Source organism: Amblyomma maculatum, chromosome 11 (genome assembly GCF_055883805.1).
Source record: "Amblyomma maculatum isolate TAMU_Amacu chromosome 11, ASM5588380v1, whole genome shotgun sequence".
Lineage (NCBI taxonomy): Eukaryota > Metazoa > Arthropoda > Arachnida > Ixodida > Ixodidae > Amblyomma > Amblyomma maculatum.
Genome location: NC_139354.1, coordinates 30,166,291 through 30,192,423, shown reverse-complemented (window position 1 = coordinate 30,192,423; position 26,133 = coordinate 30,166,291). Strand labels below are relative to the sequence as shown.

The 26,133-nt window shown below is 46.6% G+C and overlaps 1 protein-coding gene across 1 annotated transcript in view; it reads left to right on the top strand.

Moving 5' to 3' along the window:
- The window catches only part of LOC146173312 (uncharacterized), a 29,201-nt gene extending 5,689 nt beyond the window's left edge, over positions 1–23,512 (top strand). Inside the window, exons 3-17 of the mRNA XM_084583177.1 lie at positions 1,759–1,883; positions 3,615–3,799; positions 4,084–4,274; positions 4,761–5,015; positions 7,134–7,442; positions 8,735–8,965; positions 9,202–10,281; positions 13,536–13,779; positions 14,133–14,268; positions 15,331–15,380; positions 15,927–16,007; positions 19,335–19,438; positions 20,604–20,768; positions 21,054–21,310; positions 22,573–23,512. Of these exons, the coding sequence (XP_084439303.1) occupies positions 1,759–1,883; positions 3,615–3,799; positions 4,084–4,274; positions 4,761–5,015; positions 7,134–7,442; positions 8,735–8,965; positions 9,202–10,281; positions 13,536–13,779; positions 14,133–14,268; positions 15,331–15,380; positions 15,927–16,007; positions 19,335–19,438; positions 20,604–20,768; positions 21,054–21,310; positions 22,573–22,660 (3,501 nt within the window). The 3' untranslated portion in view covers positions 22,661–23,512. The remainder of the gene's footprint in view (positions 1–1,758; positions 1,884–3,614; positions 3,800–4,083; positions 4,275–4,760; positions 5,016–7,133; positions 7,443–8,734; positions 8,966–9,201; positions 10,282–13,535; positions 13,780–14,132; positions 14,269–15,330; positions 15,381–15,926; positions 16,008–19,334; positions 19,439–20,603; positions 20,769–21,053; positions 21,311–22,572) is intronic.
- Positions 23,513–26,133: the final 2,621 nt, after the last annotated feature.

The window sequence follows — 26,133 nt, the reverse complement described above, 5'->3', positions numbered from 1 at the left end:
GTTTCATATAGCCTTGAGTGTGCCTAGTGGCACGCGGCTTCTACGCCGCCCACTTCTTCGCACGTGTGGCAGTAGCACTCACTTCTTCTTCTACACCACAGACCTGCTTCTTCTCCTTCTTTACACGCCTGTCAAACTTCATTCGTGCCGGTGCATGTCTCCACAAATATACAACATTGCCCGATACAATGCCACACATCCTTCCAGTCTCTTCCCCACCATCGTTGCCTATATCTGGCTTGCCTCCTTGGACCTCCCCCCTTCGAAATGCCCTCGACATCTTTGTGTCATCTAGAATTGTAAGGACAGTTTACTCAAGGCTAAAGTTCTGCTACATAGCGTTAGTAATATCTATTAGTATTCACCGTTACGCCTGGAGTGCCAGTTCTGAACAGTGTCGCTGAATGGCTACTAACTATGCATAACCTCCCCCCTTCAAAATGCCCTCGACACATTCGTGGCGTCAAGACCCGACTGTGGTGTCATAGAGGTTCGCAGACATATATTGCGGAGTGGTGCGAAAGCTTTGTCTAGTTAGGTTTAGCCATGTTAAACCTTTCCTTAATTTTTTTGTTTACATCAAGAAATATTTTTCTGTGCAAATAGTATATTAAGGCCTTAAGGAAAACAGTTTGTTAGTTTTCCAGCACAAAATATTATTTTGTGCTGTTTTAAAAAAAGATGTGGCAAATTTCGTGCAGTATTTAACAATTGATGGAAATGGCAGCATCGAAACGGCGAGACTTGTCAGGCAAACTACTGAAGGATCCTGAAACAATTTCTAAGGTGTACATTATGCTTGACATTGGAAAAAAAAAAGGTGGTGATATCATCAAAAAAGCTGTGCACACAAAAATGGTGGACGACGTGCCATTTCCCTCATTGTTTCACAAATATTATTTGCTGTGTTCACTGTGTCTTCACTCCACTTTACATTATATTCTTAAAGACCTTTTTCTGGAGGTCTTTAAGGGTGTAAAGGGGTGGGGTTACAGATATGTAAGGAAAGTAAAATAAAAGTGCAGGTCATTGTCTTTGGAAATGGATTTTCACGGCTTCAAGAAATGGAGATGCGAATGTTTTTGTGGAAATTTCTTGCGGAAGGGCATTCTAGTCCACAATTCGGGGAAAGAAAGATTGCGAAAAGTTGCTGTGCAAGCAATAGGTCGAGTTATCTGAAACGGATCGGCAGAGTGATGAGATATATGTGGATGCGATGCACAGTGTAAAGCAGTGTCATGTAAAAGACAACTTATCTGTTGAATGAAAGACAAAAAAATCAACTGAACCAAAGAAATCATTGCTAGATGTATGAAAGCCCTGGGAAGAAGCTCAGGGTTAGCTTTGTACACAGTTGTGTACATATTGTGTCGAAGGGCTAACGCGGAGAAAGGCAGGTCGTACTGAGAGTGAGGAGTGCAGCTTCAGGTTCCTGCTTTCAAGCTCTTCTTTTTTTCCACTTCGCAGTGAAACCTACTCTTTTCAAGCTGAGAGCCGGCTTCGCAATTTCATGTTTCCCTGTAAATATCACGTGCTGTGTAGCCACACAAATATACTTTGATTCGCTTCGGGGTAAAGCCATTCAGCTGATTGCCATGACGGTAGCAGTTAGCTCTGCGTATGCCAAGTATGTCTCCTTTGTGGGCACAAGCTTGCCATTGTCCATTGAGTCGTTTGACTGTGTGTCACTGCCATGCCATGTGAAATATAGCACGCCCTTTTGTGACCGCTCAGGGGGAGTCTTTGTCTCCTTTGCAGGCCCTGTACCTGTTCCCTGAGGCCGCATCCTTCTCCCCCAAGGACCACGCCAAGGGTTCCTCTTCCCCGGCCAACCGAGCGTACGACCATGCTGGTGATGCTATGCTCAGTGCCATCAACTATGGGTGAGTGTGATCAACTCAGTAGAGCGACGATGTGAGGAAATAGCACAAGAAGGAAGACACCACAACTTGCGACCCAAGGCTTAGTGAAAAGCCGGATGGACTGTTCACCCAGCAACAACTGCAAACTGCACATGTCGCAACAGCATGTCAACAAAGAAACATTGTGGCATAACAAGGCTATTAAACGGGGGCAAAGGGCGGCTGGCCAAGCTTTCCTTCTTTCGGAGTAGAATCGGAAAGTTGTTTTTCTTTCACAGTTTTGGATACCGAAGGCTTAGTGAAAAGCCGGATAGACTGTACACCCAGCAACAACTGCAAACTGCACATGTCGCAACCGCATGTCAACAAGGAAACATTGTGGCATAACAAGGTTATTAAACGGGGGCAAAGGGCAGCTGGCCAAGCGTTCCTTCTTTTGGAGTAGAATCGGAAAGTTGTTTTTCTTTCACAGTTTTGGATACCAAAGGCTTAGTGAAAAGCCGGATAGACTGTACACCCAGCAACAACTGCAAACTGCACATGTCGCAACCGCATGTGAACAAGGAAACGTGGCATAACAAGATTATTAAACGGGGGCAAAGGGCAGCTGGCCAAGCTTTCCTTCTTTTGGAGTAGAATCGGAAAGTTGTTTTTCTTTCACAGTTTTGGATACCGAAGGCTTAGTGAAAAGTCGGATAGACTGTACACCCAGCAACAACTGCAAACTGCACATGTCACAACCGCATGTCAACAAGGAAACATTGTGGCATAACAAGATTATTAAACGGGGGCAAAGGGCAGCTGGCCAGGCTTTCCTTCTTTTGGAGTAGAATTGGAAAGTTGTTTTTCTTTTACAGTCTTGGATACTTTATTGTTTTGGCCGCGTTCAGACAGCTGCATCCCCTGGAGGCTTGAATACCTACATCCATAGTAACGCCTTGCTGTTTCCCTGTAGCCACAGTCATACTGCAGCCGATCTTGTTCATCCACTACACGCTTGGGAGAAGCATAGTGTTGTTAAGTGCAAGTGCCCGATCGCGTTTTTTTCTTTCATATTTTGCAGGCAATATACTTGAGACATATCATGCTGGAAACAATTTAATAAGGGGTGTCTGAATGTTGTCTACAACTTTGCTCATCGCGCTTAGAGGTCTGCAGCCAGGGTTTAAAAAGTTAAGTAATTGAACCTAAATGAATTTTTCAAGGGGAAAATAAAGAATAGCCCGAGTTTCTCGATGCAGTAGTGCGAACGTCATTCATCGGGTTCAGTTCATGTCCAAAACACTGTTCCTGTTTGAAATCTTCACTGAAGTTACTTGGGACTGCCTGTATATTCATTCACCCTTTCATCAAAACATAGTTGCGAGCCACCATTTCTGGTGTCTTCCTTCTCCTTCGTGTTCCAAATTTGTGCTTTTTTTTTTTTTCATCACAAATCTACCCTACTACTGTGAGGCTTGCCTTGTGAAAGCAAGTGGAAAAGTAGAAGCTGTCAAGCTCTTCATGAATGCACATTCTCGTTCGTCTGTGCGGGAACCTTCACACAACTGTTGAGCTAGACAGTGTGTTTTGTGTTGTCATGTTGCATAACATTTCTTGCTTGTTCCAATCAAAGTGGAGATTTCAAGAATTCTTTTTTTTTTTTTGGCCCTATCGGACTAAAGTGTGAAAGCTGGCTGCCTGCCGTGAAGCCAGATTTAATGACGACATATGTGATTCTGAGTGCCAGTGTGCTCTCTTCGTTCTTTGCAGCGAGGATGAAGTGCTTCAGGAAGGTTTCGAGGTGCCCTTTGGCTCTCTCGATGGGCTTCTGCGGCTTCCCCCTCGGCCAGCCACGGCCCCGGCCGACCCCTCACCTTTTGACCTGCTGGGTGACAGCGAACTGCAGCTGTCGCCGCCGCAGGCTTTTGGCGCAGCTACGCATGTCTCAGACACCGGTCAGTTGCGCACTGAACGTGTAGACTGTTGATTTGCGGCGCGTGGTGCATGTTACACTTTAGTAAAGCTAGGAAACATCATACTGATGGAAGGGTGGATGGGCCAGAGGGTCATTGTCTTTTTTATGGAATGTGTTCACCCGAATATAATGCAACGCGAGGGTGAGGTTTGCAGGCGTGAGTCTGGGAAAAGAAAAATTATGGTGGCACCTAATTCTCATTATGCAATGACTGTGCGTTAGAGGTTGACTAGTTGACAGCATGGAGTGGTTGGTTATTCACAGGTGTGGCCAGCAGCACGGATTCACCAGGAACGACCATGGGTCTGCCGTGTGTAGGTCTCCCGTCCGATAAGGACTTGGGCCGCTTGTCACCAGCCCTGTCAGCTGCCGCTGGCATGCGTCCCATGCCTACTAAAGCAGGCACCACCGGAGGACGCGCCCCTTCCGCCCAGCCCTGCCCTGTCTGTGGCAAGGTACGGGGGCTCGTCAGACTCGACAGGGCTGAGCTGCTCTGGTTTCACGTTTGACGTTGTGTTTATGATTGGTTTGTGGATTATGCGAAAAAGACAGCAAATTGTGATATCATCCAACTTTGAGACTGTTTCCACTCTTTTTTCTTTTTTTCCTATCTACTGCATGTCTGTCTTCAAGAAAGACAAACAGTGGGATAGCAAGGTGGGACCCCACTACTGTGGTCAAGGCAAAAAAGCTTCTTGTCTTGACCACAGTGGGTGTCCCATCTTGCCGATCCAGGTGTTGCAGCGATTACTTTACCCTGAGAACACGAGAAATGATATGTGCCCTTTTTGCTGACATTGCACCCATTGTGGACTGTGCAGCATTTGAAATAGCCAATCCAGCTGGCGTATCTCTCAGTTTTTAACCTCATTTCTTTCGCAAATGGCTTCGCTTCTTGGAAGCAAGTGATTGAAGGAGCGCATTCTTCTTTGTGGCCGCAGGTGTTTGGCAACTCAAGCGCTCTCACGAAGCACAAGCTGACCCATTCGGATGAGCGCAAGTATGTGTGCACCCAGTGCCAGAAGGCGTTCAAGCGGCAGGACCACCTCAACGGCCACCTGCTGACCCACCGCAACAAGAAGCCGTACGAGTGTGACGCTGACGGCTGTGACAAGAGCTACTGTGACGCCCGCTCCCTGCGGCGACACAAGGAGAACCACCATGCCTCTGTGGCGCTCACCCTGGTGCCTTTCCAGGTGGGGGAACCAACTTTTAAGGTACGAGAACGCTCTCTCAGTGAGCTCGTTTTTATTTCAATAAATGACAGCTTGCATTTCTCTAGTCCTTCATAGCTCCAGACACTGCTCCCTGCCTTTTGCAAAAATAGTTATGGGTCCATCTTGTGGAGTTCAACAGTTGCAGGGTGTAGGGTTGCTTGCATGGCACTTGCGTGTATAATCGAATCTCGATACGGTTCTCACGGCAATTGACCAAAAATCATATCAATTATCCAAAACAAGCTCCAAAACATCATAAATGAAACATACTTGGCATGGAACCTACTTTGAATACCGCGCTTCAAGTAACTTGCATTTTGCAGTGGGATTTTTGTTTCTCAGTGGAACTTAGTGTCTGCCACAGGCTCCAACACTGTGAGATCATTTCCTGCTATGCATCTGTTCAGTAGTGTCTATTTATGGGTCGAAGCAGCTGCTGTGATGTCGAATGAGGCTGTATGGAGTACGGCATGGGCTGGGTTTGGGGAGATTGACAGCCACGATCAGGTTAGATTCCTGTTGTGGATGTCAGCATGAACTTTGGGACGAGGGAGACGCAGAGCAGGTGCAATGTTTTGTTCTGTGTCTTCCTCGTCCCAAAGTTCATGCTGACATCCACAGCAGGGATCATATCAACTAGCCCGGAAGATTGTGACGATCAAATTGAATGTTTGCATGCTCAGTCTACATTGGGTGCGTGCACAACATATCCTGTCGTTTTTGTATGTAAGCAGAATGTTGCAAGGGTGAGTAAAAGCTCAATAATTCAGGCTGCACAGAACTGGGAAGAAAGTTAGAATTGTTCAAAGTTCGAATTATTGAATGGCCTTGGAAAAACTGAAGGACCACCTGCATTACAGTGAATTTATTTGGCAAAAAATTGGGCATGGGACTAGAGCAGCGCAACAATGACCATTTTTCGTGTTCCCATTGATGCTTTATTATGTGCACACACTCGGGAGGCGTTGAAGTGGAACTGCTCAGAAATGGTAAGGGCCTTCACGGTGCAGCGTAATAAAACAGCCTATGTCGCATGCGAGGCTTCACTGCACGGTGCTTAATGGCACTGGCAAATGGCAAATAGTCTGTCGAGATGATTTGCAGTCAGTCTTATTCATATTTGTGCGTTAACGAGCATTTAGTTACAAGTTTAGGAAGTTACTCGGAAGAGAGAGCAGGCAGCCGCCGCCATGGCCGCCAATTTCTATGCTTGGGTGCCGTCGGTCGCTGCTCCAGTATATGGCGCCTGTTTACCATGGAACTGCCATTCTACCATGGTTTTACTCGATTTTGTCTTTACTCTCAATTTTGAAGGCGTGCAGCCTCGTAACTATGCCGTCCCATCGCGGGGACATTTCTTTGGCCATATTGCGGGCACCAGGCCGCCCAAATGCTGTGGTGCATCGTTTGAATTATTCATGGCAGAATCGACTTGTGTTCGAATTAATGAGCTTTGTTATGCATAGGCTTCTATGTAGTTTGTCTGGACCAAGCAATGCAGCTTGAATTATTGAAAATTCAAATTATCGAGGTTTGAATTGAGTTTTCACTACAGATCTGGCACTGAAGCTTACTTCACTCGGACACAACCACAAAACTAGGTAGAGGCGGTATAATGAACTTTCGCATTGCCTCTTGGGATTTGAAAAGTGCAATGTAATTCAAGTTCTAGGCATTTTTTTCCAGGCACACTTGCCTTGAGGTCTGCAGCGCATGCGAGGTATTAATGTGAAGAGGACACAACATTGTGTTTTCATGGCGCCTCTGTGCTCATGCTAGGTTTCAGTTGCAGAAGTATCGCTTGAAGTGAAAATTCAGTAGCCTTCTGTGCAATGGGACTTGGTTTCAGCTCGAAATTTGCAAGGTAAAAAGAAAAACAACCCATGACTGCTCAAAAACATCAATGCACAGTTTGACTGAACAGACTATGTGTGTTGTGGACTCTCTAGGCAACCTTTCGTCCGTGCTGCGTCTTCCTAGCTTTGCCTGGCAAATGCATCATTTTAATACTAGTGTGCTCCCCTAGTTTCTGCGATTGTCTGGAGCCATGTCTGGTACCAGCGCCGTCAGATCAATGTGGTGCCTGTTGTGGTGCAGGCCATCCCGCTACCGCCGCAGTTGCAGCTGGTGGCATTTCCTGCCGAAGACGGTGCTTCTGTGTGGGCCACCCAACAGCGACCCCTGCTCGTGACTCCGCAAGCGCAGAGCACGACAGCGGTGCAGCCGTCAGTGGCATCTGCAACATTGCAGCAACAGCAGCAACAGGAGGTGTCGGTGCAGCAACAGCCGCCCCCTCAGCGGCAGCCCTCTCCGCGCCCACCACCGCCTCCACGACCGCAGGCTGAAGGACCTCCCTTGCTTCAGCAGCTCTTGGAGCCGAGCAAGACGTGGTCGTCTGTGCAGACGGTCAGTGGGCTGGGCGCATTGCACTTGGCAGTACTGGAGAGGACGGGGTGCACACTTTGACATCTGGCTGCTTGGAGGAAGGTGCCCGGGATGTATCTTTTGCGGATATGAGGGATGTCCAGATCAGAGCTGTGTAATTTTTAACTCTACTTCACAAGGACTTCAAGCAGTGTTTTGACCCACATCTAGTGGCAGCTCGAAAGGTGCTATCAATGGTTGGGACACTTCCAACACGCTAGTTGGAAGCGGTTTGCAGTAGGGGCAGTGGAATTGGTTTAATGTGTTTCACCCTTCCTATTTCTTGCTGTAAACATGGTTAAAGTAGCATTATAACTAGCATTACTGCTTGGAAATTGCTGCGAGCTTTTTATTCAGAGAGGAGGGGTTATCAGTGACATGGTGTGGTGACTGTTTTGCAGCGTTGCAGTGAGTCCCTGTTTTTAGATTTAATTGACCAATGTGTGTGTCTGTTTTTTTTTCTTTATGAAGTATACTTAGATAAATTATAGTAAAACCTTGTTAATTTGAAGTCACTTGAACATCAGAAAATGTTTCGAGTTGACCAGAAATGTAAAAAAAATTGGGCCCAGGCAAAGGTCCACTGTTTTTTTGTTGTTTTTCACAGTATGGAATGCATTTAGGAGACGCTTCATAACATTACATGTTGAGAATGCAATAGCATTAGTCTGCGTTCGCTCGGTCATTGCTTGCTTGCCGTATACGTAGAGCCTGTAGGCCACTGATACTCCCTCATGAACGAAATATTTTGTGATTGCCCTCTGAGCTTGCAGGGATTTTCTACCAGAGTAGAGACAACACTCATTGATTCTGTCTCCATTCAGTCCTACCTAGACGCGCCTGCGCACAGGCGAGTGCAGCTGTCAAATTCCACCGAGCCCACCACAGTGCTTAAAACACGTCACATGACCAGTGCACTTGCAAACTCAGTTATGTGACATCAGCCCTGTGGCATCAGCCTCAATCAGTCATCAAATTTCATGACTAGCAACGCCATGTTGTGATGCTAATACTATCACATTAAAAAGTTTTTCATACGATTTAGGTTTTGTTGTTTCTTGGGAAGAGTGTATTTTATGGTTAGTTCATAGCGGCGGTTTCAGCTGCTGTGTTGCCAGGCTTATTATTAATGCGTCTTGTTGAAAGATACTTGCATATGAAAAATGTGGGGCTACCCTTAGCAGTCAAGCGATGCAAAGGAGGGAACGGAGTATGTCATGATTAGATCATTGTGGTGAGTAGAAACTGAAGAGTGGGTGTGACTGGCATCGTAGGTCTCCTTCCCGGTTGACGCAATGAATGAGCCACCAAACCCCAGCAGAGGCAGCAGTCTACAGTCTTCTGCGTTGGAGAGCATGCCGCTGGCGGCCGAGCCTGAATGTATCTGCAGCCTCTGCCATCAGAAGCTCGCCAGCCTGTCGGAACTAGAGCGGCACATGCGGCTGCACCAGCCACCGCCAACCACCACCAGTGCCAGCCAGAGCGCTGCCATGTTCGCCGGCCAGGTAGGTGGTCTTCGTATATACCGAGACTTGAGGAGTGGAATTCAGTGCTACCCTTTGTGGAAACTGTCACCATGAAAATGAGAGAGGCGTGGATGAGGTTCTTAGAACTTAGTAAAATTACAGCTGACATTTTCACCATTCTGGAAAAATGTTTTTTCAGTACTAAAGGATGCTTTCATTGCTGAGAACCTTAGGAATTTAAATAAGCTTTGATCATTCTTGTTCTTTATTTGCAGGCACTGCAAGAGACTTGTCAGTCAGTTGTGGAGCAGGCCCCAGTGGTGACGAGGCAAAGCATGCACATCTTGCAGCCGGATGAAGTCGTCGTGTCGTCCGGCCAGCGGCAACAGCAGCGTTCCGCGGCACCTCTGCTGCCACCTCTCAACATGTGGGCCGTGCGACCATCCCGCCCTTCGTTGACGAGCGCCAACAGCAACGAGCGTCGACGCCACTCGGACTCTGACCACTTGGCCTTCGAAAGCAGCGGTCTGCTCGCCGACCTCTTGCTGGGACCTCGGCGCACGTCCAGGGTTGGCTCTGACCCAGGACTCGAACCATTGCCCTCTTTCGAGCAGCTGCAGGGGCTGGTAGCGTCGTCTCGGAACTCCCTCGTGTCTTCGCCCGACGACTTGCAGGGGGGTATGTCGTACGGAGACTCGCACCAACACGAGGACGTGTTTGCCGCCATCAGCGATGCATTTGACGAGGAAGAAGAGAAGCCGGACAAAGACATGTGCAGCTTTGTCGACAGCCACTCGCCACACAGGGGGTTGGCCCATTCTCCGGCATCAGTATTGGCGCAGTCGCCAGCAAGCTATGGCCACGAAGTGGTGTGTGTGCCTGACTCGCCACCGCTGGTTGTGAACAAAATAAAAACTGAGCCAGTTTATAAACAAGAGGATGTGAAGCCTGTTGTACAGGCAGCCATGCACACAACTGTACATACGTCTGTATTGACAGCTATGCCCCAACCCATTCCGACAGCCGTGCCGACAGCCGTGCTGACGACAGCACCACCAGCAGGCATGCCAACAGGCGTGCCAAGAAGCATGCCGACAGCCACTTTGACAGCGATGCCTACGACAGTGCAGTCAATGACACCTCAACCCAGCCAGCAGCCGATGTCAGCCGATGTTAGCAGTACTCATGCCACTGAAACACCAGAGCCCTCTTCAGAGCCAAAAAAGCCCTTGGAAGGCAGCGCGGAAGAAGCCCAAGTGTCTTCATGCCGCACTACTGAGTGTGACGACGACGATGTGTTCTTGAGCCCCATTCCAACGTGCCCCTTGCGGAGCCGACGGAAACATAGACCAGAGGTGAGGTGCTCTCTTTCCTTATTTTTTTTCTGGGAATGCAGACTTAGTACTTAATGAATTTTGCAGTGGTCGTTACGTAGGTGGGGTAAGAATTTTGTAACGATTTTGTAGAGGTAAAGAAGGGCAAATAGTCTGGAAGTGTTTCCCAGGTTAGGGACTTTGGAACTACAGTTAAAACTCGATTTAACGAAGTTGAGGGGAGCCGTGAATTATTTCGTTAAATCGAGAACTTCGTTAACCCCTTAATCGTTTCGGACGAGCTGCGTTCGTCCTTGCCAAGCCGTCCCCAAACCGTTTTGGATGACTACAGGCCGTCCTCGCTGAATAAGTTCTTACCCTCAGCGTTTCGGACGAGCAGCGCTCGTTTGTGGTTTAGATGGCATTTTGCTCGACAGATGGCAGCACTGACCTGTTAATTTCGTTTTTTTTTCTACCACATAAACGTCTTTTTCGTATGGCAACATGGGTTTTAAAAATGGCATCCGGCGGAGGCGACACATGCATTGCTGGCCCGTCCTCTCGGAAACGACGCTTTTCTTCATCATCTCCTTCGTACGATCACCATAACTCAGTGAAAGAGTTATGAAATTGTTGGCTGTGGTAATTTTTTAATTTTTATTGCTCATTACCAGCAGGAAGTTGGTTTTCCGTATTGTGAGAAATAATAAAGCTCAATATGCTAATTTGACTTTGTGTTTGCTTCAGATATTTTTTTAAAGATTGAATGCATGCTTTTTATTGCAATAACAACCGAAATCAGAAATTAAAAAATAAGCAGTTTTGTTAATAAATTCGTTGATATAACAAAACGGTGAAGGGGTTAAATTTGAATGAGGCATTTCTTGGGCACATAATTCAGTACATTCGATTACAGTAAAACCTCGTTAAAACGTACCTGCTTAAACAGTACTTTCGTTTTAAAAGTAGTAAAGTCAAGTCCCCGACTGAGCACCCATTGAACATAATGCATTTTGCATCCGCAACAAGCGGCGCAACAATCTTCCCTAAATACCGCCGACGGGACGGCAAGCCACACAGCTAATGACAAATTGGCGCCAAAGTTGGTAATCATACAAATAGCACAATCTTTGGGGGTCCGTATGGTCATCGTCATGACCCCCCGCGCTACTTTCGAGTGGGTAGCGCCAACACCACGACCGGCAGCACAACACACAAACACACACACAAAAAAAAAAACACTCGAACTGCGACAGCGCCATCTATGAAATGTGGCACGAAACTTTTTTACTGCTGGCGCCATCTCGTGAGCTCGACTCAAAATTAAAACTCGTTTTGCGCCGCGCAGTTTGAAAAAAGCGACGGGATGAAGATGCTCCGCGCTGTTACCGCTGACTCGCAATCAATAAATTTTGGGGTGCTGTCTACAAAATAGACCAAAAATTAACACTTTTTCACCTTTATTTCTCGAAAAAAGGTTCGTTAAATCGGGACAGATCACGGAATCGGTTTCGTTATTTCGGGTTAGTCAAAGCATTGAACCCTATGGGCGTCTGAGGGGGAATTAGGATACCTTAGTTAAATCGAGATTTTCGTTAAATCGGGTTTCGTTAAATCGAGTTTTGACTGTACTAGAATTTTTGACTGGGGAGGTGGGTGGGTGTTTCATTTATTTAATTGTTTTATTTAAGTGTGACTTTTAAATTTTGTTTGCATATTTTTTGGAATTGTTGAGAGGTTTAATGCATATAAAACTAGAATCTCAATGGGCGGATTTAAAAAATGTGTGCATTATGATCGACTGCAGTAAGAGTGTTTGCACATTATGCTAATGATGCTCACGAGTCTAGGTCAGTCTATTAAAAACTTCTTTCAGGGAGTGCTTTACTGTTGGCTACAAAAACAACTACCACCTCAGCCCCTCTGTGCTTTACATTAATAACGTCCTAAAATTGGAGTGTTTGTCGGAAATATGAGTTGTTGGGAAATGCGGTTTGTGTGCGAGGTCTGAACAAGAACAAATAAGTGATGCAGTGAGAAGAGCGTTCTGCAGGTGTTGACATAACTGCACAACCCACCTGATCATCTCCAGTTTTGAAGAAGACAGGGTTGTAGTAGCTGAGATCTGCTTGTATCAAGTTGATTAGTTAAGTGAACTCGTATGTAAGACCAGGGTCTATTCCGAGTTTGCGTCACCCTGAGCTCGAGTCATCTTATTGGTGGAAATGCTGGAACCGGATGTGGCTGCTACTTCCGGTTCCGGCGTTTCCACCAATCATAGGACTCGAGGTCAGGGAAATAGTGACACTTTTGATAACAACGCAAACTCGGAATACGGATCTAGCTGGCTTGTTCCATATGTGCATGGGAAATTTTTTCCATCAACTGCTGCTTGGCCTCTGGGAGCGCCATGGTTTGCTATGCTTGGAGACACTGAGAGTCACGGTTGCAACAGCATTGATTTCATTTCTCGCTTTGCACAGAAACCTAAGTTTTTCGGTAAAAAAAACGAGAGAAATGAAAGGCGCTTAGCAAAGTGCAGCAAAAAAAGGGGGAGGGGTGGGGGGGGGGGGGGGAGAGAGAGAGAGAGAGAAAATAAAGGTGGCCACCATTATGTACAGCATGCTGGCATATGTCAGTCCAGAGGTTTGCACCGTAATGTGTTGTCCCCGCCGGGGTGGCGCAGTGGTTACGGCACTCGACTACTGTGCCCAAGGAAGCGGGATCGAATTCCGGCCTCGGCGGCTGCGTTTCGATGGAGGTGAAACGAAGTGGCATCAGTGTACTGTGTGATATCAGTGCATGTTAAAGAACCCCAGGTGGTCGAAATTTTCGGAGTCCTCTACTATGGCATCTCTCATAGCCTGAGTCGCTTTGGGACATTAAACCCTACAAACCAACCAACCGTAATGCTTTGTATGCAGCAATTTATCATAGCCCGCTAGGGCAATTTTAAGGGCCCGTCAGTGGCAGTATGAGGCAAATGTCCGAGTGTGTAGTGATGGAAGCAGTGACGTGTTATGACGTGCTGTCCAGTAGTTGCAAGCAAGGAGTGGCGCTTTCATCTAAATTGGCCATGGCCCAAAGTCGTTGCAGTTTTTTTGGCCTTGATAGGATTGACCAGTTAGCATCCCAAATATAGCAGGAATGTGGCGGGCGACAGCAGCGGGAGTCAGTTGAAGGTCGGCACAACTCTACGCATCCCTCTTTACATTGTCATCGACAGCTTCTGCTTTAAGTCTGCAGCAACTTGTTTCTATTTGCTTCAATTCCTCACTTGTTCTATTCCTCAACAGCCCCTGTACATCCCACCACATGTGAACGCCATCGGTTTCCCGAGCCGCCTGCGTTCCCCACGTCTCTGGGACCCCTGTGCGGACGGTGGAGGCTGCAAGGGTGTCGCGGGGGTCAGCTCGCCACCCCCATACACACCGCCTCCCATGTTGAGCCCACTGCGTTCGGGGTCTGGGCTCTTTTGGCATGTCTTCTCGGGACCCCGGTCGGCTGGACCAGTCACGCCTCACGCGGTCACGCCGAGAGGTGAGTGTGTGCCGTTGTCTGCCTTGCTCCAACAGGACGGGGGAAGAGTGCAAAGTGCGTGAAACTTGTGCACGCAGTTGATGGCGGTGAGGTGGGTGACGCCCGCTTTGAGGTGAACGCCACCATGTTGTCTGACCCTCACATAAAGTGTGATGAGGCCGCACTGTACTGCTGGCTTTTGGTTGACTTCACTCGCTAGCTCAAAAACTCGAGGGGCTTTTGTGTTCTTGGGCACCCCGCTATTCCTTTCTCCCCCAAAGTGATAGGATCAACATATTCTAAAACTCTGTAACGAATCAAATGCTGCTTCGGCTGCAGCCTGTGCTGATCTGGAAGCACGTGCGTGTGTGCAGATCGAGTAAGCGCTGTGTATCCTCCATCAAGCGGCGGAGGGGGCGGAGTGGTGCCCCAGTCGCCCCTGGAGGGACCCTGTGAAGCTCCCCTGTCTGAAGAAGAGGGAGAATTGGCCCCAGAGACGGACATTTTGCCGTAAGTTACACTGATGATAAATAAAGTGTAGATGACACCCTTATAGGCTGTAAATGCACCCTGAGCATCTTTTCTCAGCTTTTAGATTTTTTTTTTAGTTTGTGGTTGCTATGTTTAGGGCCCCTAACTTCCTGCGGTGAAAAGTTTTTAATTTCGCAGATTGAGAACAAAGAATTCTCGAAAGTTTGCAAGACATGTCATACTAGGCTTCAGAATGCATGTCACGCTATATTCAGAACTATTAGTGTGAATATTGTCTTTTTCCGAGCACTTCGGGTTGGCTAATGCTACTTTCGGCACCAGTCTCAGTAACAGCTAGTACATAGAAGCCAGATTTGTAAGGAACTTGGGGCAAAGTGCATGGTTTGAAAGTGTGAAGAAGCTGGCCTTCGCTATAGAAAGGAGTCAATATGAGTCGTTGAGGGAACTGACAGAATCAAATGGGATAAGGGAAGCAAGGAACAGCAAAAGGGTACTGGAATGGGTAGATGGAACCACAAGGAGAGAAGGCACTGACAGAATCAAGTGGGATAAGGGAAGCAAGGAACAGCAAAAGGGTGCTGGAGTGGGTAGCTGGAACCACAAGAGTGTAACAGTGGCACAGCTGTGATGGTTCCTGCTGCTGCATGGGAGGCTGCTTGCATTGAAGTGTCAATTTGGCTTCACTTCATTGTGATACATGCATATGCATCCATCTGAAGGGTTTCCTCTTAAATAGCATCAACCTGTCCATCCGTCCCTGCCATATTTTGATGTGCCATTTTCATTTTCTTAGTGTGCTCTCTGCTGTGGTTGGTCTGAAAGTTTGAGATTACACTATAATCATGATAGTACCGTATTTTCTCAGCTCTCATCCCCCCCCCCCCCCCCTTTTTTTTTGCAAGGATGTTTCAAGCGGTTGCACACTTGAGTTTGAATTGTTAATATTTTTATCTTGCAATAGCCACGGGAAGGCTTATGAATTGTGTTGTATGTTCAGTATGCGTGTCACTGTGACATCTAGCAGTGCTATTCCGCTTGCAGATGTGTGGCTAAGCAGGTGCACCTTTTGCTTTTGCCCAGGCACGTCAATGTGGGGCCACAGTACCAAGCTCGGTTGCCTTCTTTAGATGGTGAGATTGCACTCTTTCTTTTGCCATTGTTCTATAAGCCTTTTCTGACTGAATTATTGCCGTGTGGCTACGTCGTATACTGCAGACACCGCAGCAGGCTTTAGCAGTGTAATTATTAATGGTTAATGGAAAAAAGCAGTTCTTTTCGTTCACGTCACTTAAAAAAAAAAAAAAAAAAAAGAGTTTATTGCCGACGAGACTGTGTGTGAAAATATTTTTTTACCTCTGCTCGATTCAAGCTCGAGGTCTTTGTGATTACCATTTTAAAGTTAATGGTGATGTAGCCTAGCCACTGGAATCTGCATCGGAAAAACTTCCCTGACACACACAGCTGTTTACTTGCAGAAGTAGGTGGTGAATGGGAATGCCTTTCTTTTGTTTTTGGCCTTTTTCGCCTTGAGAAAATTTTGTGTTCGGTGACGGTTGCCTCTTTGGCGTTAGAATCGCTTTAAGCGTGTTGATGAATGTCAATGATTTGTTCTCAGTCTATGCTTCTTCCTGCTTGAAGCATGGCAACTAATCAGTGTCCTCGTTTCCATTGTTTAGTTGAGGAAGCCCTGAAGTCTGAGCATCATGCGGACCTTGTCTGGGACCCACACATAGGAGACCACCTGGCTGATGACGACGGTGAGTTCTGATGATCACCTCGTGGCTTTGTGTCTCTTGGTGTACGCGGCGTACACTTGGGGGAGTGTGCAAAAAGGATGGTGCTGAAAAACGAGGACACAGAGCTTGAGCAGTCACTTAGTAATCTGCGTAAAAAATTGGCAGTGGTTTAGCTCAGATTAAACCTAGTTGAGCTGCGAAAGCAACAGCTGCATGGCTACGCTTAGGATAGCTTAGGCTACGCGCTGAGCAGCAGCCGGGCTCTCTTTCTCTATAGTTGGTCGATTCTGACCGCGCGCTCCTAGCTATATGTACACCACACACACCTCTTCTCCAATGGAGCGCGCGGCCGGGACGGCAGCTCCGGCACACCGGCTGCTGCCTCTGACGTCACGTGGCTTGTCGTGCATGCACAGCTTGGCCCATGCAGTGCCACGCAAAATGACTCGATGATTAGCGTAGTGTTGCTTTCGCAACGAAATAGCTGGTACATTTAAATCTCACTCTAACATGCTTTCGGGTAACAAAATCCTCGTTGTAATGCAGCATGTTGGTTTTCACAGATTTATGTCTATAGAACACCATGTATTTGTTAGCTTCGATATAACGGAATTAAATTTTGCCGCACTGCTAACTAGTTCATTGCTGACTCAAACAGGGTTCGAGGAGTTGAGCGGAGTGCCTAATGAAGTGTGCACCATACGAAGTGCATTGGCAGGCAGATATGTGATGACATTTATTAGCTGAGAGCGTGCAGCACTGTTGTGCTGTATGCCACAAACATGCCGAGTTTATCGTGCCTATCAGGTTCTGAAGCTAAGTAGGAGGACTGACGAGTCGGTGCTTCTTGGCAAACGCATCAGCTGTGAAGCCAGTCTCCTGTATCGCACCAGACAACTGCGCTACCCGACAAAGCGTGCACTTGCAAAGCAGAACGCTCGCACTTACGGTGGTGAAAGTGAAGAGGTGTGCCGAGCAGGTTTGCTGACTCCTAAAACGAGACGCAGTGCAATTTCTATGGTCACATGGGCAGCGTCGTTAACGAAGAAAGTGCAGAAATCTGAAGCAATAGGCCACCCTAACTGCGAGTAAAGTTTTTAATGCAAAATCATTTTTTGCCTCGTAGGTGGCATGGACAGGAAGGACATGAGCTGTGGCAATCACCAGTCAGCTAAGATCGTAAATACAGTCGAACCCGGATAATTCGAATTTTGGTTATATCGAACTCACGGAATATCCCCTTGAAAATACCATGCAAAAGTATAGGAAAGCTGCGTCATATATCGAACTCAATTTCACTGGTCGTTCGATATATCGAACTCCTCACCACACATTGGACGGTGCGCCTTCCCTTAAAGACGATCGCATCACCCCGTCCCTTTGCCGCATGACGTTTTCAAGCCAGGCCCGGAAGGAATGAAAGGGCGCGGAATCCGCGCGCCAGCACGTGACGTTTGCAAGCCATGTGTGTGAAGACACAAGAGGGAACCAATGCCGCCGTGGTGTTAGGGAAAGGGGAAAAACGCAATAGAGCGAAGCGCAAGGGTGCGCCTACTCTTCTGTCTAGCTTTATCTCTCCCCTTCCTCTCTCTTTCCTGGTCTGCGTTTGCAGCAGCACATACTACGCATGCGCGGACAAGCTAGCTCAGTCCGTGGCAGACGTTTTCTCCAGTGTGTGTTGTGAACGCTCTGCGCGCAGCAGCTGACGTGCGATGGGCATCTCGTGTTGGCGTGCTGAATGCGCATAAGCTACGGCGGCTGCGGACGCTAAGAAGCGGCAAATTTTTTTTTTTATTCTTTTTGCGGGAGTCGTTCATCTTTCCCGTCATGCTAAATGTGCTGCGTAGCATAGTATGCTATGGCGACTGTGGCCGTTAAGAAGCTGCAACTTTTTTTTTTCTTTTGCGAGAGTCTTCCTTACTTGTCATGCTGAATGTGCGCCACAGCGTAAGCTATGGCGGCTGCACCGGCAGGCTTTTTTTTTTTTTGCGAGAGTCGTTTGTTCTTACATCTATGGATCAATGAAAGCATGCGGTCAGCTGCGATCATGACACCGACTTTTAGTATTGTTCGCTTCAAACAGCATTTGCAGCCATCACTCTTTCCAATGATCTTGTGGCAACTATAGTGGACTACGCCCGCCCCAAGCGCAGCGTGATAAATCGAAGCAGGCTTGTGCAATCGAGCCATCGCGGCCACTCTGCCAAGTTCGTTCCCTGCCACTGCAAAATCTATCAAAGGTATAGTCAAAAGATAAACACGCCTTGACATTATCTCTGCGTAGCATCTTGCCGCGTTGCCAATAAATGAGCTGTGCATGCGACGGTCGAAACGGAGGGACGTGCCACCGAACGCTTTTTTTTTTTCTTCAAATTCTCGAGGGCAAAAGGGGGGGGGTTCATTATGCGCGTGGGTTGATTACGCGACTAGTACAGTATCACTTTTCACGATTGCAAGTGGCGTCTCAAGCCGATTTCTCTATATAGAATTATCGATATATTGAACTATTTCGCGATCCTCTTCGAGTTCGATATATCCGGGTTCGACTGTAGTGCAAACGGAGAAAGTACTAAGCAATCAATAGAACAAACAATTTCAGGTGTGGTTAATTGATGCAATTGCCATTAATTGTACAGTATAATTAGCTCAATTGGTTAATTCCATCATTATGTCAATTGGTAATTGAAAATGAGTTAATTAAACACTTGCTGAAATTAGGCTAATTAATTTGTCTAAGAAAGGACCGTTGGTGTCATGTTTTATTTGCACTATCGCGGACGTTCTTGCAATGGAACCTGTGTCTTTCAATGTGGTCAAACCTATCTAAACCTTGAAGGCCTGCAAAATGGCAGTTAGGTAATGATTGAAAGATGTAGCAACAGTATCTGCAACAGAATGTTAACCCATGAACTTTTTTTTGTGTGTATGTTAGCGATTTGTAACACATTTTGGAGGATTGTCTGCATGCTTCAAAATGAATTTCAGCGTAGGAAAATTGGAGCATCACAGTGTAAACTACTGATATTGCCGATTTTGTTGTAGTATCGTGGTTTAATGGCACAGTTAAATAGCAAGTTGGCTAAGCCCTTTGCACTGAACGTCCTGCTGAAAACAAAGTAAGAAATAAAGCACCAACAAAAGAGAAAGAATGTCCTTGCATCATCTCCAGAAGCGCCTATACACAGTTGTCTGTGACAAACCAGTTGCAATATCGCACGTGAATAGTGTCAGCTTCTCTTCAGTTTTCCTTCACTTTTGCCCTCTCTCCACCGGAACGTTCAGGCAGCATAGTCATATTCGACATTGATGTGTGTGGAGGATCTTAATGTACGCCCTTTTTTGTCGCAGTGGAGAACTACCTGGAGTTGGCGTGCTGCGCTGCTGTGCCTGGTGGCGGCCGGAATAGAGAGTACGCCTTCCACGTTCTAGCTCTCTGCCAGGGAAACCTGCAGGCAAGTGCACTCTTGGAGCAACCTCAGTGCAACCTTGGTGCACTGTTGACTCAGATGTGCGAGTTTTGTTGCAAAAAAGGCGTCTGTCCACTGTATGGGATATTTCCAATTATATGACACACGGATTAGAAGACAGTGTTGCATGTCTTTTGTTTTCGGCATTTCGAATAGCGCGGATGTCGGGATGACACGCACTGCCCCGCTTCCATCCTAACAATCGCTCATGGTGTGATGGTGTCGAAGGAGTTTGGCTGCACTGCTGCGCGACAGACTCGATCACTGCACAACCACCTGTGTCGGTTGCCAGCTTGATCCAGGCAGCCATGGTAGCCATATCTCGCACCAAGGCATTGTGTTGCTGCCATTGCCACCAGTATATTTTCATGATGCTCTATTTGCTTGATAGTTGTTGAAACTGCTATTGGTTCGGTGTCTCCAATAGGCTATTGGTTCGGCATCTCTTGAAGCCCGAGTCGTTTTGGAAAGGAGTTCCCAAACAGATGGTGGTAAAGGGAACGGATGTTCTCAAGCAATGCATAATCCGCCTTGGCAATGCTGGGAAATGTTTATCTTGCATTTGGCTTTGCTGCTGTTTGCCCATAATATTAGATATGTAGCTATGCTGGAATTTAAGCCTGAGCAGTATTAAATAAAACGTCGGAAGTTTTCGTGCAGTTGTGAAGGGCTCTGTGGCATTTGTGAACTTCTCTGGGACTTATTTCAAAACTTTACTTCAAGAAAGGGTTGTGTACACCTACAACTTGGGTTCACATGTTTTTGGATAGTTGCTATACTCGGGGGCAAGTCTTTTTTGGCAATGCAGGTGAGGTTTGGCAAGAAAGGGAAGAAGATGGGCCTTTGCCCCGTTCCGCAGGGATAGTGCTAACCCGCCTAGTAGTGCTAGGGATAGTGCTAAGCCTAGCCCGAACAGCGAGAAACCCGTTCCTCACGGTAAGGGGACGAGGCACTTTGGCTGCATTACCAAGCAAAACTTGTCACCAGGTCTTGCCTAACCAAGTACTAAGCCTGTGCATCCCAGCATCATCGTAGCAGTGCTATTACAGTGCCAGTTTTAAACAACTCCGGAGGGAACTGCATGAAGCAGTGCTTGCCCCACCTTTTTTCTCACGGATTTGTTGCCAACTCACCGCGTTGTGTGGCGCAGGAGGCGACCTTGCGGCTGATGGAGCGGGAGCCGCGCCTGCCCGGCGGCCACCCCCTGCTCACGTACCGCTACCCCGAGTGCCACCGCTGGAGCCGTGAGGAGGTGGAGCGCTTCCAAGAAGGCCTGGCCACCTTCGACAAGGACTTCCTGCACGTCGCCGCCAAGGTGGGCACCACACCCGAATGGAAAACTTCGATGTGCTATTTGAAATTTATGAGCTATCGCACACCCCTAAACCTGGCCCGTTTGTCAAGGATATGGTATTGAGAGTTATGTTCATTTTGTGCTGTTTCTAGTGGCAGATGTTGCATTAAAGTCGGGTGGTGCGGGACAAACAGCACTGTTCGAATTCTGCTAAGATAGATTGCGATGCACTGATAGCTTGTCCCCACCTAAGTTTTTGTCTCCTATAGTGCTTGGCATAATTTTTTTGGCTTGATCCTGGTGCAGGTTGGAACAAAGAGTGTACAGCAGTGTGTCGAGTTCTACTATGTGTGGAAGAAAGTAGCGCCCGAGGAGTACCGGCGGTTGCGGTGCTTGCGTCGGCGCCGTGAGTTGGACCAGGTGGCGCCCGAGGAAGATGACATGGAGGAAGCGGCCGGTAGCCCCGCTGCCTTAGCCGCAGCCGCAGCAAAGCCGACAGTGCCCTCGGAACCTGTGCAACCCTGCGAGCCACCTCAGGAGTTCCCCTGCAGGCTTTGTGGCAGGTAAGTCGCGCTGTTTCATGTTGCGTTCATGTTTATCTTCATTACTTTGTGTCGGCAGACATTGGGTCTATCCAACATTTGGCATTGTAGTGCCAATGGACATCCTGATAATCGCATTGGGTATGTTCATATTAAGCTTGTGTTCGTTGTTATTGTGGCTGTCATTAGTGAGCCTGACTATTGCTGTAGCTTTTCAAAAGTTTCTATTTCTCAATCCTGTATGTATATGAAATATTGCAGCGTAAGATGCTCTGCAAGTTTGAAAATCAATTTTTTTTTTTTTTATGTGTGTGTTGAAAACTATTAGCGAATTGCGCTTCTGATGGTCTCAGTGCACTATGAATTTTGCGCATTTCAGACTTCAGAGCGTGACTAGAAGTTGCAATCAAAAGGACAGATCAGAGCTTCTATTGGTTGCAGTGCTGCGTCCCTCTGATTAAAAGCAAAAAGAACACAAGGCGATGAACCTTAATGTCGATATTTTCGGCTTTGAACTTTTTGCGGAGTTCTGTATCTCATCCCGGGGCCATTTTGTAACTGATGGCAGTAGTAGAATGCTTGCCTTTTGTGCTCAACTCCCAAGATGTCAAAGACTATTTGTGCTTGCTATATTTTAAAGTAATTTTTGTAAAAGTAGTTGCCACGTGAATATGCGGGTAAGTATTTATGTTTTAAAATTGCTAGGCATTTTGAAAACAATATTAGTCTGCTTGTTGCACACAGCAGACCTTTGCAAAGCATGCCGAAATTCAGAAGTTACGCATTTTGTTTTTTCTTAATTACTCAACTTTGCTGGGATGACTTCGCGAGGCCATTAGCTGCAATTAGTATATCACAACTATTCAAGCTAGCGCAAAATAAAGTGCGGTTATGACATCACAATGTGCGACCCTTCAAAATTTGGTTGTGTTTCATGCATGCATACCAAAAATAGTTACAATTGCCATATCCCCTCTAAATTACCTTAGAGGTGATGCTGTGGGGTTTTGGATTAAATGAAGAGATCCTGCCTTTACGTTGATATCATTGGTTAGTACAGCAATGCTGGTTAAATGAGCCATTCTAATTGTAATTCAACACAAAATGACACTCTGCAGACTAGCTTTGCTATAAACTTTTGTGTGCTGAATAAAATTTGAATTTGAACTAGCGCACCCCCACCACTCAATTTACAGGTGCTCTTTTATGGATTGTGTCTTTTTCATGTAGTATTTTATTAGTGTATGGCGCATTTGTGTAAGCAAAGTATGCATCTCATGCAGGGTCTTTGCGAAGGTGAAAAGTCGCAATGCCCACATGAAGAGCCACGGGGCGCCCCGCTCGGTGGCGAGCAGCCGCTTCGAGTTCTGAACGCTGCCCGCTGGTGCTGCCGAAACTCCGCTGCTGGCCCGGCGCTACCGCTGCAATTGCTCAACGCCCCGCCCCGCCTCATGTTGTTCGTCTTCTTCTCTGTACATGGCTTGTAAATACTAGGTTCTCATTGTTCTTTTTAATTGGGGGAGTGCGATCCCGTTGCCAAGGCCGTCCGGCGGGTCCCGTTATTTTTGTACTCGCGACGCGCATTCTCCACAGATTAAAGAAGAAAAAAATACTGCTGTTGACACCACCGTTGCCCGACTCGAGTTGATCCTTTGTTGACTTCAATTTTTTTTTTTTTTTGATGCACTGCTATTGTAAAGAGTTCTGCTCATCTGTTAGAGGGTGTACTGGACTGCGCACCATCCACCTTTTTCTTTGCACAGCCGTGAGCTTGACTGGTTGAAAAACGAGTCACCAAGTACTGGTTCGTGTTGGCTGCAGGTGCGACAGGTGTCAAGAATGCACCTGCGGACTGCATGCGAATTTGGTGCCTCGCGAAAGCGAACTGGACGTGCGTTTGTTTTCAACCAACTTTTGTGAGTAACAAACGAATTTTCGCTCTCTTCGTAGAGGCGCCACTTGTGAGAAAAGAAATCCAATCGAGAAGCCTAGACAGCCTTACTGCTAGCCAGGCACAGGATGGTGAAGTTTCAGCCCAACTTAGCTTAACTAGGCCACAAAAAAGTTTCAGTACAAACTTAGCTACCGAAGAGGCCACAAAATGTGATGGATTGGCATTTTTACCCATTGGCTTCTTTTCTGGTAAGACTTTATGCATCCTGCTTCCACTACGTAGAACTCGTTCTTGATGCATAATAAAATAGGAGAGGCTTTTTCTCAAAATGCTGAGTGCAGTTGAATGCGAGTGCCAAAGCGTGTGGTTGAAAGATAGTGACTGTGACAGCTCTGCATTGCTGTTGTCGGACAGCGACAAGTGGTACATTGGAGGTTGGCACCACTAAGTCGAGCAGCTACGTGATTCTGTTTGCTCTCGGCATACAGTGAGGGTGACGAGTGTGTGATACCTGGAGCTGCCTAAAACTGCTGTGATACATTGCACCGTTTGGTGTCAGTTCAGTACTTGTTGCCTGTGTGTGTGTGCAAGTCACGTCTTGAATCACTCGCGCTCCTTTTTTATCTGGCAAATCTGTCATCCTTTTAACCATACCAGTTATGAAGCTGCCCATTGGACTCTTGTTTCAAAGATACTAACAGGTCCAGAGATCGAATGTTTGCAGAATTTGTAAATTTGCACAAAGGCTGAGCTGTAATTATGGCACAGGTGATCCAGTACCATGAAAAAAACTGGACCAGAAAAAGAAAGAAGGCTAGAGCAGAAGGACTCAGACAAAGCAATGACCAACTTGTTTACTATATTCGAATACAACTTGTCTACACTAACTGCCACATGCAATCCCTCCTGACAGTAAGTAGTCTGTCGTTAAGGCTGTTCTGGTTACCTAAATAAAACGCTAACCATCAAAACAAATTAAAAGCTCAACAATTTCTATGGCTCTGACTTGTTTGGCGTAGTCAAGTATTAAAAACTGACACTGTTTACTATTCGGAGGAGTAAAACACATGCACCAGACCACTGCCCATAGTTTGTGGCTGATGTTTTTTAAAGTTGTATCCTACTATAGTACTGGTCATTTTGTCAACTTTCTGTGGTGCGTTTCTGTATTTTTCTGCACTGTTAGCTCCTTATTTATTTATGTATTACGAAGTTGCTCAGCTGTGCAAGCCTACTCCGAGTTAGTAGTGCCAGCAGATGCAGCTGTTTTAGTAGTTAATGCTTTGCATGGGTCCCTTAAATCGGCCAATAAAAAAAAATAGAGCTGAACATTGAAGCAGCAGTGCAGTTTCATAACTGGTGGGTTTAGGGAACAGTTTTAAGCCGTTAATTACAGCGAAGCATACAGGAGTGCCTTGATTTGGGCACTACAGCATTTGGCAGCAGCGAAGACCTACCTCTAGCCTCATGGCAGCAACCACAGCGCCTCTGGTGAAAGTTGCCAACAGTCTGGGATTCGTTGTATGTATTCGGTATATGTGCCAGGTGTGATGACCATCTGTGAAGACCTCAGGAAAGTCGTAGCAATTTTGAAGCAAGCGCTACATGTCAAGAATTCTTGGGTAGCACTGTTGTGCCACTGTCGGTTATCTCCCTAACCTCGAGCCATCTGATTGGTCGAAATTCCGGAAACGGATGTCACCATTTCCCGTTTCGGCATTTCTATCAACCAGTATAATTCAACGTCAGGGAGATGGCGACACTTTCAATAGTGGCATAAACTGTGAAGACTGAACCTGCTTTGCAATCTCCTTACCAGTATTGGCTTAGGATCCTTCTAGCTTGGTAGTAGCAAGAAGAGTGCTGCTGTCACCTCCACGGGAATAATTAGAGCAGCCAAACTGTACTAGTCGGGCCGGATTCTATTTTGATACGTCCGTAGCCCAGATGCATTTTATGCAAACAGTGTAATGAAAGTATGCTTCCAAAAGGTTCCAGACTGTCATATTTTGGAATTCACTGCTAAACACTGGTAATTGTCCAATGGTCATAATTTTTGAAATTCGATTTTGAACACAACATATTGGTTTTCAAGAAAGGCTGCACTGGCTAATTCTTGGTATAAGCATTGGGGGTGGGGGACTTCTTGCTTAATTGATTGGTTTGCTCCAGAGGTAGTAATGTGAAGTGGAAAACGAGTTATAGTCGGGGAGCATAACATGGGAACCAGTTTTTTAAAAAAGAACAAGCTCTCAACTTGGTAACTGATCTTCTGCATTGGGGTTTTTGATAGTGGCTGTACTGAAAAGTGCAACAAGTATCACATGACTTTACCAAAAAAAAAAAAGATTGTTACCTGTGTGGATGCCACTTGGGCATGGAGTTTCTGCAGCACGAAAGGAAGTCTCATGCATTTTGTTTCTCAGGTTTTAACTGTTTTGCTGTTTATCTTCCTAGTTGGCATTAATAAAAAAGAGAACATCTGTCAGACTAGAACTTCAGCACCTTATCACCTCTCACAGTACAACTTCGCTATATTTTTTTACTTGCTCGTCCTCCATTTGGTGCTAATTTGCATGTTATCCACTTGGCACTGTGGCACGAGTTACTTGTTGGTCGCAGTTTTTCCCTAGCACCAATCACCTTGCATCTTGAAAGCCCAGAGCCTTGTCTTATATAAGAGTTTAGACACTACATTTAAACAATGTTTTCTCCTTGTTAACAATGCGTAATGGATTGTCCCGTGGGATTCGCATACATTCACTAAATAATCCATTCGCTTAAAACAGTGACTGGCTGGTTGGTTTTGCACACTGGAAATTGCAGCACAGCGAGAAGAGCACAAACACAGCGCTTGTGTTTGCATTCTTCTTGTCTCGTCTCTGTTACTGCTATGCTGCAATTTCCAGTAACTAATCCATAGTTGAAATTCTCTCACCTATAGTGGTTT